Source organism: Haliaeetus albicilla, chromosome 23 (genome assembly GCF_947461875.1).
Source record: "Haliaeetus albicilla chromosome 23, bHalAlb1.1, whole genome shotgun sequence".
In the NCBI taxonomy this organism is placed as follows: domain Eukaryota; kingdom Metazoa; phylum Chordata; class Aves; order Accipitriformes; family Accipitridae; genus Haliaeetus; species Haliaeetus albicilla.
In genome coordinates this window covers 7,752,282-7,769,583 of record NC_091505.1, presented here as the reverse complement: position 1 = coordinate 7,769,583, position 17,302 = coordinate 7,752,282, and the positions used below count along the sequence as shown (strand labels likewise).

At 50.1% G+C, this 17,302-nt stretch overlaps 1 protein-coding gene across 10 annotated transcripts in view; it reads right to left on the bottom strand.

The window, feature by feature from the left end:
• The window catches only part of SEPTIN6 (septin 6), a 32,449-nt gene extending 17,493 nt beyond the window's left edge, over positions 1-14,956 (bottom strand). For 8 of the 10 annotated variants that reach the window (XM_069811067.1, XM_069811070.1, XM_069811066.1 and 5 more), the window contains exons 1-3: positions 14,774-14,875; positions 8,002-8,116; positions 195-390 (exon numbers count right to left, since the gene is read on the bottom strand). In XM_069811067.1, coding sequence (XP_069667168.1) covers positions 195-390; positions 8,002-8,116; positions 14,774-14,860 — 398 coding nt within the window. In that variant the 5' untranslated portion in view covers positions 14,861-14,875. Of the gene's footprint in view, positions 1-194; positions 391-8,001; positions 8,117-14,773 lie in introns of all 10 variants that reach the window. The other 2 variants (XM_069811072.1, XM_069811065.1) reach the window with 1 other exon arrangement.
• Positions 14,957-17,302: the final 2,346 nt, after the last annotated feature.

Sequence of the window (17,302 nt, the reverse complement as noted above, 5' to 3'; positions counted from 1 at the left end):
TAGCTGGAGCAGTGCTGATGCACCACAGCCTCTGTCCTCTCATCTACCTGTCCCATCCCAAAGAGATGACATGGACAACCAGTAAGAAGGAAGGAGGAAAACTTTACAGCACAGTCTGGCCCAACTAGGGCCCAGGGGGAGACCCTGGATGAGAAAACCAGGTCATGATACCGCCTCTCTACCCCTTCACTCACCTGTCCTCTTTGTTGATCTGATCCCCAAAGCCTACTGTGCTCACAATAGTCAGTTTGAGGTTGACGTTGCTCTCCTGCAGGTCGTAGGTATTGGATTTCAGCTGGACCCCAGGCTGTGAGTGAGATGCTGGGTCACCTTCAAACTTGGTGTTGAAAAGCGTGTCCATGAGGGTGGATTTACCAAGGCCAGTTTCCCCTATTGGAGAAAAAGAGAGTTTAAATGTTCTGTTGAATATTAATATGGCTTGGCCTTTCAGCTTCCAAACATTAACAGGGGTGAAATTGTAGCAGATGAAAGCAGATCTCATGCTCCAAAGGGATCGTCTGGCAAGCAGAAAGCCATGTACAATGGGAGGTCTGTATTCCAGGCAAATTACATTTCACAGTCTAATGGCCATTAATATTGTTAGAAAATAGAGATGAAAAGTAAGAGTTGAAAAGGCAAAGCGGAAAGCATCATTCAGATCCTGCGTAAACCCACAACTACACTACAGAAGATGCTGTTTTCATTAAAAAGTGGGAAGGGGAATTGGGCTCATTGCCATTTCCAAAAAAAGATGCTCCAGATCAATAGGTGTCTAATAAGCAGCCACTGAAATAGCCTTCTTCCATGCAGAAACACTGTGATTGGTTCCAGTCCTACAGCAAGTTGTGCGGTTGGTTTCTTGTACCCACAACAGACTGAGTTGAGACATCAGCCTTCTAGACTGGGAGGGGACATTTTCTGTAATATCGTTACCATACCTTAGAGGCTACACAAGCTATACAATACTCCAAAATCTGCTTCAGAAACTTCTGCAGCATTGAACTGCTATTTGGATTCCATCTATCAACAGGGAACTATTTCCTTGTCTGGAAGGAAGAGACAAATCCCAGAGGCCAGTCTTAAATTTGGTTTAGAAAAACCCCAGGAAGAACAAAACAAATCCCTCCACACACTCATTCCATAGGGCAGCCTGCCTTACCACGCTCTGACAATGGAGCCAGCTTTCCAAGCTCAAAGGATCTGACTTCGTGCTATACCCGTAAGCAGTGTGGTTTGCTGCCCTGTGAGGGCTGTTGTGTTTTGGGGAAACAGCAATTTCTGAGCTGCCCAGCTGGCTTTTGCTGAAACTTGAGGAGCCAGCCGAAACCCACCCACTGTGAAGGCTGCTCCTCCAGCCTGCTGCGGGACCACAGGGGGACTGTCTGGTTGAAGCAACTTTCTCTCCCCTCCCCGAGCCCTCAGCTCCCAAGCAAGACAACTTCATCATTTTCCTACCCTGCTCAGAAGAAAAGAGCTTCTTATTTTTGTAGGTTTAGAGCTCTGCAACAGATCCAAACTTGCATGAAATGCCCAATTCAACAAGGGGAAACTCCTCCCCATCCTCCCCCATCCAAATCTCAGAGCCTCACCCCTGCAAGCAGCCAAATTCCTCTCTTGGCCCTAGAAAGGACTTCTCTCACTCCAGGCTGAAGTACATGGCAGGCAGGGCAGGGCAAACATCCACTGCTGTGGGAACTGAGTGGTCTCTGATTGCCAGGATCGTGTATCAAGTATCTTTCCAGAGGCAGCAAGATTCATTAACATTTGAAAGTCAATGTACACCTTGAGCTGCAGAGCTGCCTGGGAGCCAGCTAAGAGCTTGCGCTCCATCACTGACTGATGCCAGTTACAGCCAGAACAGCCACAAGTCCAGTTGCTCTTCGCTCCAATCTCATTTGCAATCCGAAGGGGAGAAGAAGTCAGCACCAGGAGCTGGCACTGCTGCAGTCCCTTGTGCTACGTCATTGCATCAGCTGTATCTACAATGCTGCCGAGCGGAGTGCACCGGCAGGAAGGAGGGAGGGGGACCAGCAAAGCACAAGGTTCTCTCTGTGGCTGGAAGAATGAGCTGGACCATCCAGAAGACTCATGGCTGATCACAGCAAGCCCTGCATTGACTTGGAATCAAACCAGTCTGGGCTTTTGGGGTACTGTTTGCCCCAAATGGGGAGCAGGTGCACAAAGCACAGCAGACCAGAGAGCATTGGCACGGTTTGGACGGAGATTTTGAGAGTTAACAGCAGACAGCCTGTACAACCTGCCAGGCCTTTCTCAGGCATTCCAGGAAAACAGCAGTGTAAAAAAAACCCCAAAATCTAAACAGCCTGAGAAGGCTGCAGCATTTCCAGAGACCCTGCCAAGGGATGGGTGGGACAGAGCAGGGAGTTGGCTGCTTGCCTGCGAATGCCAGGATCCCCAACGGGGCGTCTCGGGACAGGGGAGCTTGTCAGCCCTGGGGTGCAGGAGCATCGCCCACACACCAGCCTGGCAAAGTCTCCTCCTGTGCCGCTGCCCCACGTTCTCTGTCCCACAGCCTGGCAGGCCCTGGAGCAGGCTTGGATCCAGCACTCTGTCCCTCAAGCTTCCAGGGCTGCAGGACAGGGTGACAGGGGGAGCAGCAGCAGTGACCAGGGCAGGGAGCTGCTCTCTGCAGTGGATACACAAGGTCGTGTGTAAATCACATTGGCTTTCGGCAGACAGAACACCCTGTAAGCCACCTCTCATTTCTGCCTCCCTCCTTCTTTAGGGTGAAAGGTGTTCACGTGAGGCCAAGATTACTGTTTAAACTCATCCTGAACCTGCTAATCATTGTCTACTTTAAATCAGTCTAATGTGTTGTTTTCAGCAGGAGTGACTTTAACTGTCACAGGGGCCAGGAGAAGTGCAGAAGAAATGCAGGCAAATATTTAAGACAGAACATGTTTTTATACTCCATCTCATGCCAGCTACACAGGGCCAGCAAAGGCAACTTTGAATTTACACACTGAGGTTTTCCTTTTGGAAGGGGAAGATCTGAACTGGTACTGCATTTTTCCATAGGTGCCCATCCAAACACCTACAACTTCGTGTTTAAAACACAGAACACCCAGCCACTAACACAGCATCTTAAACATGAAGTCTGCACACCAGAAATGATATTCAGCCAGCAGGTACACCCATCCCCACACTGTGTAACCCCACTTACACGGCACGGCATTAAAGCCTGCCAGGGAAAAGGAGGATGGAGGAGAGAGGAATGACCATCTCAGCTAAAAGAAGCACGATGTTAACACTGGTGGAGTGACATGGTATGGCAAAAGATTGAAGATGTTAATAAAGTGCTTTGTTGTGTTAAATATGACCAGAGCTAGGGAGCAGTGCTACTTTGAAGGGCAAAACGACAGAAGGGAGGATTTCTGAATCTCCTGGGAGTTTCTGCCTCACACAGAGGCAACTTTCCACTGGCTGGAAGATGTAAATGGTGCCAACTGCTTCTTGTAAGGACAGGAGTCCAGATGGAACAGATGGTCTGATGAAAAGGACAAGTAGTCTGTGCTTGTTCCAGCCGACAGCGCTGGAATCTTCTCCAAAAAGCAAAAACGATGAATGGGGATTAAGGGAGGCAGAATTACTGTGGAAAAAGCAGCGGTGTATGCAAACTAAGAGGAGTCCTTGGCAGGGAGATTATTTCCTGATGTCAGGCTTATAGGCACACATGTGATTTCATCTCCAAAACTGTACTTAAGGATTATGCAACTCGGCAGTGGTCTGCTCTCCTGAAGCAGGGCTGACAAAGCGCTGTGGGGAGGACAGGGCAGGGAGGGTGACCTTTCCTGTTAGACTTCTGCATCAGAAGCTCTGACAGCTACTGAAAAGGTCTAGTGTTGTGCCTTTCATCATGGGATGGATTTTAGCTGTTAAGTCTGTCGATTTTCAGATGTGAAAAAAAAAAAAATGGCAAGAGACACCACATCAGTCAGGCTCTGGACATGCAGCAACCTTACACCAGCGCCCAGAAGGCAGCATCCACAGTTAACACCCGACAGCCTGCCAGGCTAGAGACACTGTGCTGGGCTCCCCACACCTCCTTGCCATCTCCTGAGACATGGTCCCTGCTCCAACTGCACATGCACGCAGCGTCTTCAGTGGTCTACGGAAACGGTTCATCAAATCCGTCATTGACAGAGCAGTGGCACCACTTGCAAAAACACAGCTGGGACAAGACCCACTCACCTCCCTTCAGCTACTCCACAGAAATCCTCTGCTCTGGGACCAGACTGCCCTCCCTGCATGGCCTGGGCAGGACGTTGCTCACACTCTGGGGCTCTCCAGCTGGTGACCAGGCAGAGCCCATGCCAAAAGACAGCAAGCACCAGTACCGCAAGGAGTGAGTGATCCAGACATCGGTACTGCAAAGTGACATGTCATACTGTGCAGGCAAGCAACACAAGGGCTACCCAACGCCAGCTACTCTAGGTGAGATGGAGATGAGAGGTGGAGGTGAGGTGCTACCATACCCATTTCTGACACTAGCCAGCAGCTAAGGTGGAGGAACAGAAGAAGCTGCGCCCACAGCAAATGCTTCTTCCTTTAGGAAGCTCCTGGCTTCCCAAACCAAAATGGGTATCTTTGTGCTGAGTTCATCTTCGTGGCTTCGTCCTTGCACAGAAATTTTGGCATCCTAAGTACCTCGCAGCAGTAAGCTGAATTATACACCACAAAAGTTGTACCTCCTTTTTTGTGGCTGGCAATTTAATTTGTTTTTCCCTAGTACATGTTAAGTGAAACAACAAACAACTGCTCACTGGCCCCTTTCTCCACATCACTCAGGATTTAAGAGGCCCCAGTCCTATCATCCTCAATCAACTCTGTGGGAGGACAGAGGAGCTCTTGGAGTATTTCTCTGTTCAAAGGCATGGAGCAGCTTTCACAAGAGGACCCTTTCACAAGAGAGCAACACCTGTCCTTCATGAGATTAACAACCGTGGCTCCAGATATCAAATAATTCAATCCTAAAGAAAATGTATACACATGCACAGCCCTTTCATGTGAAGAAATAGGAGCTAATCCAATGTAGCAGGTTTGTTGAGACAAGCCCTGAGGCAGCTCAGCCTGATAAGGCCATCTCTCATGGAGAGAGGAAAAAATAGTTCTTTTCATCCGACAGGTGTTCAGAGACACCACACGATTCACCCATCACAAGGCAAAGGCTGGGCTGCAGGAACAAGAGGAGCAACACGGGCTCACAAAAGATGCTGGAGCACCTCAGAGGACTACCCGGCTCCCCGCCACTGCTGACCGCCCCAGGGTGTCAGTGGCAAGTGGGCAGAAGAGGGCTGAGGAGATCGATGGCTTTTTGGTTGAGGAAACCCTGTTCTCTCCTCAGCTGGTTGCACCAGTGACCGCAATAACAACCATTGGGCAACTTCCAGGCTGTACAGCTCATCACCCCAGAGAAAGCTGCCTGCTGGAGAGCAGATGGCAGCTCTGCACGAGGAAACCTGTGCACATCCCTTCCTTCCCCAGCCAGCGAGAGCTCACACACTCCAAGGGGCTCGTTCGTTTGGAGACCTCAAGCAGTTGGGGTACAGCCCCTGGGAAAAGAGAAAGAATTCCTGCCACAAAATAGCTGTTTCACATTGCACTGAATAGGCTAGTTAGAACAAATGCCCTGCAAATCCCAGGAGAGAGGAAGAGGGAAACTCCTGCTTATAAGGGGATACTAGTCTAATGCAACTATAATCTACCCTGGGCAAAACTGAGGAAGTTTACATCAAAAAATATCTGCCTATTCTTCCTCTTTCTTTCCCCCATCTCACTGAGAAATACAGTCAGCACAGAAGGTCTCAGCCGTTAAATACTTCTCCAGCCTTTGCACTGAATTAAGAGGGAACTAACATTTTAACACGGAAGCTTTAGGAAGAAAGTGGTTGTGCTGAGGAACAAAATACCAGAGAAACCATCCGCAACCCCTAACTTCTTATGAGAGGTTTGCTCATTTATTCCATCTTTGGCTCTAGTCTCAAAGGGGAGATAGCTTTCAGCATGAGAAGAGCTAAAAATTGCTCCACTCTGGATGTGCTGCTGAGAGCAATTTCTGAAGCTTTCCTTGGCTCCTCCATCAGGAGCTGGGGGAATCAGTGGCTCAGATCCAGTATGGCGCAGAGCAAAATTGTCATTGGATTTTTCCTCCAACAGATGACACACACAGCTGAAAAATGGGGGCAATGAAGTGCCTTTCTATCACGCTTAGTGGCCTGACTATGGGATCAGTTCATCTACTTGTTGTTTTATTGGCTCCAATCCTCATTTTCTCCCTGTTCTTTCAATTTTTCACCCCAAACTCCTGCTGTACAAGTGAGACCCAAGAGAATAAGTTACAGATGGACTCTGGGACTTTTTGTTTTCTTTATCCGGGATGTTTAAGAGTTTAACTTTGTTACCACAAGTTAACAGAGGCACCAGACAACTCTCAAAAGACATTTTAAAGCCTGACCTCCCCAACTCAAGATTTGTAGATCTTTTTCTAATGAAACTTACTGATTTTTTCTATAAAGTTTCTTTATTTCAAGACTGACCATGTCTGTGTTATTACTATTCATAAAAGACTGACATTAATAATTAATGCATATTGATCTGGGCAAGTCCTTGTTATTCAGATCAACAAGCGATTAATGCATTCCATTTCTGTCCTGCAAAGAGGAAAGCAGAAGCATTCAACTCCTCTCCACACATTGAAGTGAACATATAACCACAGGAGGCATCCACTGCTACACCTATAACTCGTAGAAGAAAAACACAGCAGCTCAGTAAGTGCAAAAGGAAATACTTCAAGGCTTCAGTCTTTGGGACAGGAGTTTCACTAGGTCATATCACATTCACGTACTGTGGAATCACCTAGCCACTCAGCCTGACAGTGACCTCCACTTGTCAGCAAAGTTTATCATCTCACATGAATGCCATTGTCAGGGAAAGTTTTCCTCTCAGCTCCATTTAGCAGGCTCAGCTCCCCTCTCCTCGACCTACGACTCTTGTCTCAGACTTAACCCTGTCCTGGGCAAACACCAGGTCCATACCACAAGCTGGATCTCTCATGGGAGGGGACAGACAACCTTTGTGCAGGTGCAGAGCTGACCACCAGCTGAGTCCCCAGGAGGTATCCACAGCTGCAGCTCTCCCCTCTGTCATGCCAGGCACTGCTGGGAGCATCTGCAGACAGGGCTTACTCTGAGCAGCCATGGCCACACAATAACCTCTTGCTCCCAGAAGCAGGGCACTGGCATCAGTAAAACAAACTAATTGTCCTATCATACAACTATTAATTCCCTATTATTAATTTTCTTATCCACCTTACTAAACTACTGTACCAAAGCCATACAAGACTTTACTTCTGTTACCTAGGAGCGCCTCCGAGGAGGGACCATTTGGGATCCTAACCCTGGGGAAGACCTGTGAGACGGGCAGACGCTGCAGGGACAGACACCAAGTCCTACTACAGCGCCAGACCCCAGCTGAGATCCATACCACATGGCAGCTTGGATGATTGTCTGACCAGCTAAGGCTTGGCCAGACACTATTTTAATTCAAGTATGCACAGAAGGGAGGAGAAAAAAAAAAAGCTTTTAGTGATTTAAGAGGAGCATGACTGGTATTTTGTTAAAATAATTATAATAATAATTCAATACCTAACCAAACAAGACCTCAGAACAAAGTTTTCTGGCATGAGTACCTATTTTCTTTTAAAAACATTTAATTCAAACATACTAGGAAAATAAAGATCATCATAAAACCCTGGGATTTTAGGCATTTTATTTCTATGGTTCACTGCTTGGTAGAAAGCCATACTGCATAACCCCAGCAGGGATTTCCCAGGGCACCAGTAAATCTTGTTCCTGAAAACAGACAGAGCAGTTGGGGAAATTTAAATCAAAGCTACCTTGTTAACACTGTCACCTACAAGCTACATCCAGCTGCAGAGAAACCCTTTTCAGCAAGAGAACTTCCCAAAATGGAAATACTCACCCACACACAGGATGTTGAAACAAAACCCATGATTAACTGATTTATTAACCAGCTGGTCAGGCAAACTGTCAAATCCCACGTGTCCAGAAAGCGGGACAGTACGACAGCCTTCACCCTGAAACACAATGAAATAGTTGTGTCATTTTCAAGCAAAATACACTTTTCTGTATAAACCCTTAAGACCTCCCAAGCAGAATCAACCGCACAGCCCAAGCAGAGATTTGCACATATACTGCAAATCATATACTGTAAATCGTGTCAGTGTGCTTCTCTCTTCTCCAAAACAAATCCAGACGGCACAAATAGAACATTTCATATGCTGCACATTAGATGGTAGCCCTGTCAGAAAAATATTAAACTGTGCAAAACACGTACCCAAACACAGCTGCTGAAATAAAGAGGTGGCAAAACATTTGTTTCTTCAGAAATTATGTAGACACTCAAGTCTCACCTTACACTGAACACAAAAAGAATCCTCTGTGCAAAGGAATGTATTAACGATGCCTCCTCCTATAAGCCTATTACAATTCACTTAGTGTGAACTGTAACTCGCACATAACTCACATTCACAGCTGCAATTATAGAAACTAGCTAGAAACAGTTAGGAAATCTGTACCTACATCTAGTAATTGAACAACCCAAACACACTGCCTCTGCAAAGCTCAAGTGCTGTAGCATAGAAACAGCAGAGAATAGTCTTCAAGCTATCAAACACAGCAGTATCTTCCATATTGTTGCGAAGATGAAAATCTCAGACTGCAAACAGGAGTCTGTCCAAATCTATAAAATGCACATTAGCACCAGAAAATTGGGGATCACTGAAGGAAGCTGCAAGGAAGATGCTTGCATGGGCAGGAGGCCAGACCACACAAGGTAGCAGGTCTTCTCCAGCTCTGAGTGTTGCTCTCTGAGCTTCGGAGCATCTCTTTCAAAGCTGGGAACTAAACAGGAAAAAAAAAGCTGAGAAAAAGTGTCCAGAACTGAGCTGCTCATAACCACACAGGCCCATCAGAAGGGAGCCTGCACAGGGGTTTGGGAGTGGAGGTACCCAAACCTGCCTGCTGGGGGGCATGGGCTTCTCCTGCCCAGCCACCAAAACGACTTCAGGAAAAGTTGCTCCCACGCCCTGCTCCCTCCTGTGTCCCACACCACTAACCCAGTCTCCCTGGCCAGGTGTCCCCTTTCTGTCCTGGGAAGCAGAACGGCCGAGCTCCAACTCCTGCTCATGCTGTGCTCCACACCCAGCACAGCTGCTTGCTTCTGGAGGGGGGGTCAGAAATTTTCACCTGGCCATTGCACAAAGGCCTGTGTATGATAAGGCACTCTGGGTTCCAAACCGGCACAGCAGACAGTAATGAACTACATGCAGAGGCTCAACCTCAGAAATGGTATCATGCAAAATGGAGAGTCAGTGCTAACCCCACATATTTGTGCATACTGGAAAGCTCCCCTCCTGCAGCCCCCCAAAAAGGTATTTCCCTCTCTGGAGCAAAGGCTTTTCTTAACAATGTATTTTAGTGTCAAATACAGAAAAGTCCCCTCTGGCCTTTCAGGGACATCATCAGTTCACAAGAAATACTACAGCCAAAAGGCAAGAGTTTATAGGGTGTAATTTTTAACTTACTCTTTCAAAATCGTGTTTTCACATATCTTGAAAGCCTGTTTATAGGGACGGCATACTGGTTTTCCCTCTTCTGTTAATGGCACTCGTATTTTAGGCTAGGAAAAAATCCCCACGGACTGCATTTACTACAGTAGCCTCAGACTACGATTACTTGCCTTGTTACTGTTTTGCCAGTGTGGGTTTTTTTCCAAATATGAGGCTCCAAATACACTTCAGCCATTAACCATATTTACCACCCTGTGATGTGTAAATACGTTTCCCCCTTAGCCATATTTTGTGTATTAATCTGACTCTTCCTGCCAAGATGTTCACCAAATATGGCGTTTTATTAATTCCTGAGCACCTTGCCTCCAAACGACATGTTCATCGGGAAGGCGCTCGAGTTCCCCAGCAGATTCTGTTTTTGCCTTCTGAGGATGCAGCTCCGAGGCTCAATAATTCACAAACAAACAGCTAAAGCAGAAGAAAGGGAGACCGTCAGGCATGCAGATTTTGTGACAACACACCTAAACTCTCCTAAACTGCTTTCACCAAAACAAAAACCCAGCACTGGGGTATCTCATGATCTGCAGCAAGACAACCATGGCACCGGTGCAGAACAGATGGGTGGACAGAGTCCACAAAGGCGTGCGAGAGAACCGCAAGCAGACTCCTCCTGGGGAAGGAGAAATATCAAGTGTATTTTTAATACTCAGCCTTAACACTGCACCGTTGGAAGGCTGTTTGAACACTACCCTCCCCAGGAAACGTGGGAGGGAGTGTAGGCTCTCATTAAGAACAAACCTTCTCCTCATCCCTAAATATAAGTGTGACCCAGATGGAACAAAATAAATGGTAGAAGTTAAGCCGCTCTCGGCTGAGAGGAGGCATTTACTGTTGCACAGAATTCAGCCTGAAAGTCATTTCCTGTAGCCTCTTTTTCTAGTCACCTGTGGTTTCATAATGCAGTTAAACCACACATCACATCTGCTACAGGCCAGGAAACAAGTACTGCAAAATCTGATTTCCAGTCACAGCAGCTGAGCCATCATGTTAAGTACACAGCCATGAGGTATACTGTGCTACTCTGGCTAAAAATCCAAAGCCTCCTTGGCCAAGGCATCAAGAAATCAGATGCGGTGAAAAAAAACACAAGAAATAATGTTTTAAGGTCAGACTGGTTTTGACACACACCAGAAAGTTGTCAGCAATTACCAGACCTGCAGAGAGAAAAGGAACATTTTCTATCTGATCCACCAAGAAACAGTGCAAGTCACTAGACTACACGCACCAAGTGGTGTCTCTGTATCCCAAATACTGCTATATATAAACAGCACCATCATAAACAACATATGAACACAGCAATTAGTCATCCTGCCTGTACATTAAATGTAGATTTGTATTACCTTGTTCAAAACTGAAGGAAAATATGCTAAGCTTATAAGCTTTTTGCTGAAAAACTGTTCAAGAGCTATCTTCCATGATTTATCTTCAAAAACAATCCTTCAGGGCAAATTTAAAACGTATAAAGAGGTACCAACAAGGTAAGCAAGGTTTAACTATTGTCTGTGTGAAGGCTTTTTCCACCAGCATCAGTGAGCACTGGATGGCTGAGAGTCCTTCCATACTCTCTATTTTAAGTTAGCATCTTCTTGGAACAAAGACAAAGACGGGATCTCTGGGAAGCCAGTGTGAATACTGGCACCACACCAAGACAGCAGATGCCTTTTTTTTCCCCCACATACACAGAGTGACCCCTTAGGATAGAATGGGCTGTTGTTGCTCGGGAGGAAGCAAAGCGTGTTTGCCACAAACAAGATTAAAAGAACAAAAAGAGCAACACGCTCTCTTGCTGCATTACCAGGCAGGGCTATTGTGGAGTGAAAGTAAAGAGTAGCCACTTGGAGAGGTTATTTTATTTTTCCCCTGTCTTTGGAAGAATTACACACCTTTTGTTAGGGCTTTTCCTTGCCACAGAAACCACCCCCACCTACTCTGATTCTTACCGAGAACTATCAGAAATGCATGGAAAATACAAAGATGTTATAATAAATGACCCCAAACCTGAAAGCACTCCACATTATATATCGGTTTACACAAAATGGGCAAGATTTAGACTCCAGGTGTTTGAATCACTCCAGGGTCCTCAGGATGAAAAAACGATTAGAGGAAAATCTTGCTGAATGTGCGTCTCTGCCTTGATCTGCCTTACACAAGTAGGTACAGTGCTGTCACCTCCCAACGTCCTCGGAACGCCAAGAGGCTATTACTGCTTTGTGGAGATAAAGCAGAGCATCCTCCCCGAGACACGCAACGGTGCTGTTCATTGCAAATGTCAACACTCCATATTCAGGACAATTTCTGGTGGCCTAGACTAAAGGAACAATGAAAAAGGACACCAGGGCAAAGGAAAAGCCTCCACTTGGCAATATTCGGGCACAGCACAGCAAATAAAGAATGCTACAGCTCTGAACCCAAGGGACCCCATGTCTAAATGAGGCCCGTGCAACAAGAAAACGCTCCCAAAGACTGCAGTACAATACTTCTTCTGCATCTAATTGAAAAGAGTGTTTCTGTTTAGGACGCTGACAGCTGACATTTAGTACTTCCGACGCAATTTCCCACCTCTCCCCAGATGAGAATCACTTCAGACGCCAAGGCTGTGGAGACTTTCTTCAGAGGATTTCCAAACAGCTGCAACAAACAAAACAGCACCATCCCTCAACAAAAACAAATTAAGCAATGCTCACAGGGTTTCACGACCACTGCCAATGCTCACAGCACCCACTCTCCTGCCCCTCTGCCACCCCATAAAGCTGAGACCTGGGGGGTTAACCCCCATACCCGAGACAACTCTTGCACAAGAAGTCAAATGACAAATCACAAAGCAAGGCAGAACCTCAGTTCAGGTTTCCACACCACAGTTTTTCACATCATCTTTAAGCCAGAACAACATCAGATCCCTTCTCATGACCTCGGTGTTATGGCATCCACTTCCCCAGACTGCATTTGGCTCTGATTAAACAGCAAATTAGAACAACACTTCTACCAATTACTTCTCACTTGTACAAGTGTGCAATTCTCTTATGCAATGAGAAAATTATCCAGCAGACAGTATAAACATCCTTCATGAGATAAATGCAAAGCAGGAATGTAAAGTGTAGCTAAAGACCTTGTATTTCTTTTCCTTGCTTGGCTGATAACAAATTGTCAGGACACATATAAAAGAAAAATAACAGGAAAGTGGGAGAGAAAGAATTCTGAATCAGCCACCACGGAAAGCAAGAAACATCTCACCAAAGCTCCTGACCACTGACCACCCTTCTTCAGGCGCATTGCATCATTCAGCCATTCAACATTCACAAACAGTCAAGTGCTTCCGAAATCTCAAATTCTGACAGCTCTTAAGATTACATTTCTTTATGCCCCTGCCAAAGGGCTGCAGAAATGCCATGCTGTTTGGATATGTTCCCAGAAGTCTCCTCCAGCAATTAAAAAAATACGTATCTATATCAGCAGTCTTAATGATTTTTCTGAACTGTACTACAGAGATTGAGAGTTAGACAGTGCCCGGCAAGCCAGTCCTCTGCACCTGTCTACCACCCACGGGGAGCAGAGTGGACACATCCCCTGTGGGTCTCAGCGTTTAAATCCTGCACCCAACCATCTCCACAATAAATGCTGGTTTAGATCAAGGGTTTGCTGGGACAGAGGCAGGGTGGTGACCCCAACTCCCCTACATACCCAACCCCAGCTCTCGCATGTGTTTAACCCCGTCAACACAAACACGGCAGCCCTCTGCATCACCAGGATGTTACGGCTGACTGTTTCACCAACCCCAGCCGCGACCGGATGCCGAAGACCTGGGCTGACAAGTCGTCTGTCTGGACAAAGACATTTTCAATTTGCAGCACACTAATTTCACATCCGTCTCAGAGCTAGCTTTCCCTTTTGCCTCCAAAGAGAGGCTGTGCTGTATCACAATTCATTCCAGGCCACTAGCAGATGTCTGAAACTCCTGTGCATTATCTTAGGAAAGCCTAACGCTCAATTTCCTTAAAAGACAGGGGAGCAAGTGAGTCACTTTACATACCCTGGCAGTCACATACAAGGCAATGGGTATGTCCAGGAGGAAATAACATCACAAACTGGCAAGGAATGGCTACATCTACCCGTTCGACAAGATTTGGTCCATGCTAAAACCTACTGCTTTGAAGACGAAACGGCAAGCATTCATCTCAAGTATTATTTCTGTACTAACGCACGGACACAAAAGTTGGAAGCCCATCAAATCACAGACAAAATGCTTCCGCATGCAAACGCGCTACAGATGCCTCCTTAGCATTTCTCTACCAAACGCAGAGGTGGCTCAACTCCCTCTGCTCCTCTTCTGGATAATTCTCCACAGGCAGGCAGAGAGCTTTGCGTTGCGCTAGGAAGGCAGGCGAGCACCGGCGGCAGCAAGTGTGCCCACGGGGCACCGGGGGACGACACCGGGGACGACACCGTGGGGGGACCCTCGGGGACAAAGCGTAGCAGGGACGTGGCGCCGATGTTCAGCGAGGGCTCCCACGGTTCCTCCGCGGCACACGGTGCCGGACTGACGACCTTCTCCGCATCACGCCCTAACGAGCACGGAATGACGGCTTCTCTGGGAGGAGAACAGCATCCCTGGAGAGATGGGGATGCCGAGGAGCGCTTCGCCCGCTACCACACCCTGGCCTGGCGAGGGGTCCCCAGCCCAGGGTAAGGGTGCAGGATGAGGCCTCCCCAGCACGGCAGTCCGGCCAGCCCCGGGCTGCGCTGCGGGTCCCTCTGCGACCGCGGCGGGGCCCAGGGACGGAGGAACCGGCGGGGCAGGACCCCCGGACCCACCCCGGTGCGGGCAGCCCAAGGTCGCCGGGCCGGGCTGCTGCCCCGCAGCCAGCAGGGGGGGAGACGGCCCCCAAACCTCCCTTCCCCCCAGGTAACCCCGGCTCCCCTCAGAGCGGCCCCCAAACCCCGACCCCCCCTCAGAGGCCGCCGCCGCCCCGGGCCGAACCCCGGAGCCCGCGGGAGGCCCCACGCCGGTACCCCCGCAGCCCGCGCCCCACCCAGCGCACCCTAACCCGGCCCGGCCCGGCTCGACCCGCCCCGACCCGCCGCCCCGGCCATGCCAGGCTCTCCCACCGGCCGTCCCGGCCATGCTCGGCCCGCAGGAGGCCGCCGCCGCCCGGCGCCCGCTCCCACCTGCCGCGCCACCTCGGCCGCCGCCATCGCTGCGAGCCCGCCACAGCGCCCGCCCCGGCCCGGCGGGCGGCTCTGGGCGCGCCCACCGCATCACCGCGCGGGGGGAGGGGGGGGGTCGAACCCGCCGCGCACCCCCCCGCCACCGCCCCTTCGCCCCGCCTCTCCCCCCCCCCCCCGCTCCCCCGCCCGGCTCGGTCCCGCCGGTCCCGCCGCTCCTCTCCGGGAGGCGCGGGGCTGCCGGTCTCCCTCCCACCCCCCCCGCGGCCGCCCGCGATGGTGCAGCCCGGGCTGCGGGCGGGGCCGCCGCCACAGTGTGGCGGGGCGCGGGGCCCGGCGGGCTGAGGGGGCCGGAGGCAGCCGGGGCGGCGGCGAGCGGGGCCGGGGCGGGAGCCAGCGGCTCCGCAGCCCCCGGAGCCGCTGCCAGCGCTCCGCGGGCTGTCCGGCGGGCCGCTGCCTGCAGCCCGGCCTCGCCCTGCCCGCCACCGCGGCCTCCCCCGGCCCCTGCCCGCTCCCGGCAGGGTGATGGGTTCCCCCCGCACTGGCTCCTCAGGGCAGGCCCGGGGGGGGGGGACAGCCTGCCCGCTGGCCCCTCCGGTAACCCGGGGCCGCGCACCCGGCCAAGGCTAAGGGCAGAGCCGTGCAGCGCTGAGCCTGGGCTGGGGTTTATGGTTTGGGTCTGAGGTCTCCTAGCCTCAGTAGGTCACTTGCTATTGAAAATAAAACGTCTGTGCGCTTTTGCGCACTTCGCCTGAGGTCCCTCGGGACGGTTTGTGCTCGTTTCGGACACCGATTGATGGCGGCTGTGCCAATTTCTCGTCCGGTGGCGGTACAGCCCCTTCCCCGGCCCCTCTCGGCCCTTGGACGCAGCCTCTGCTCCCCGGCCCAGCGGGCAGGGGCTGGATAAGCCCATCTGCTGCTTTCAGGGTGTAGCTGGTGCCACTCGGGTTTCCCTTCATTTGATGCCAGCACAAACATCAAACAAAAGCTGAGAGAGAGGAACCTCAGTCCATACCCAAAGCAAGTAACTTTCCCAGCCCCTGGGACCCCCTAGTAAAGCCCACAGGTTTGGCACCCCAGTTTTAGCCTGGTCAGAGCTCACCAGTGTGACCAGTCCCTAATGCAGGCACAACCAGGGTGGCCCTAAAGGGGTGCTTTGCTTTGCACCGTCGGTGCCCTCGTTTCCCTCCTTGTTTTCCCCAGCTGCCACCCAACAAGTGTTTTAAACCATTCCCCAGGATCCCACAGCAGCGTGGGTCAAGTTCGCTGCCTCCCTGAGCCCGCAGAAGCCACCAACAGCCAGTGACAAAACCAGGCAGCGCCAGAAAGGGAGCAAGGGGACAATTATGTTTTCACCACCAGTCATTTGGGCTTCATGGGATGACGCCGGCTCCCCACACATCCCAGAAAAACTGGTCCAAGTGGTTGGAGAAAGGCAAAGCTCCCTCCAGGGCTGACGACCAGCCTGGGGCAGGTTAGAGCAGGGCTAAAGCTTAGGGAAGGCAAAGAAAAGGGTTGAAGGGGCTGGCACGGCTCTTAGCTGTCAGATCAGTCGCAAAACCACCTGGTGGCAGTTCAGCCATGCTATGCGTATTTGAGGAGTCACGGATAAGAAAGGCCTTTGGAGAAACAGGACTGGGGGCTTTTGGGGCAGAGGAGTTTGTCCTGATTCCTAACAAAATTAGGGTACAAACTGCTGGTGGCTGCAGCTGCCAACAGTGCGGGGCACGGGGCCTTGCTGGAAAGTGAAACACAGCAAGAAAGGAAGGCCAAAATGCTGCTGGGCTGAAACATCAGGTGGCAAGGGACCCAAAACACCGCCCTGGGCTGGGTCTCCCTTACAGCATGGAGACCCACCGGTGAGTGGGAAAGTGGCCCCGTGGGGCAGTACCCTCAGCCTTCCTGAGCACAGTACCAAGGAGAAGCATTGCAACGGTGGGGGGCAATTTTTGGGGGGAGCTGTAAGGCAGGTGCCTCAGCAAGGCACCCGGCGCTTTGGGGTGTCCCCAGGACCAGTGTTACAGATTTACACACGCCAGCCACCATAACAGGGTCTGAACCTAGGATTCCACTGAGAATGCCAAGTCCAAGTGAAGGTTTCCAATTAGTCTTGTATTCTTTGGTTACAGCTTGAGCTGGCTGCCTCTGGAGAGGGACCCCCACCCCAATTCACACCTCCCAATTATACCCATACCACCCGTTACCTGATCCCTAAGTGCAATCACTTAATTCTGGTAGGTGGTCTCTTGATTTCTTACTGGTTTTCACTGTCTCTGGGCTGGCCTTCTGAAGTTACCTCATTGTCCTGGAATTGTCTCCTTGGTCCTCATCTTCTTCATTCCGCTCGTATCCACTGAGTTCTTTGTTAGCAGCATTAGTTTTATCAAAAGTTGACGCTTGGTCAGCTCTCGCAGCCTAAGGCTTCAGCTACTTTAGCTGCTAATGCTAAGCCACTAGTGCTAAACGAGACTA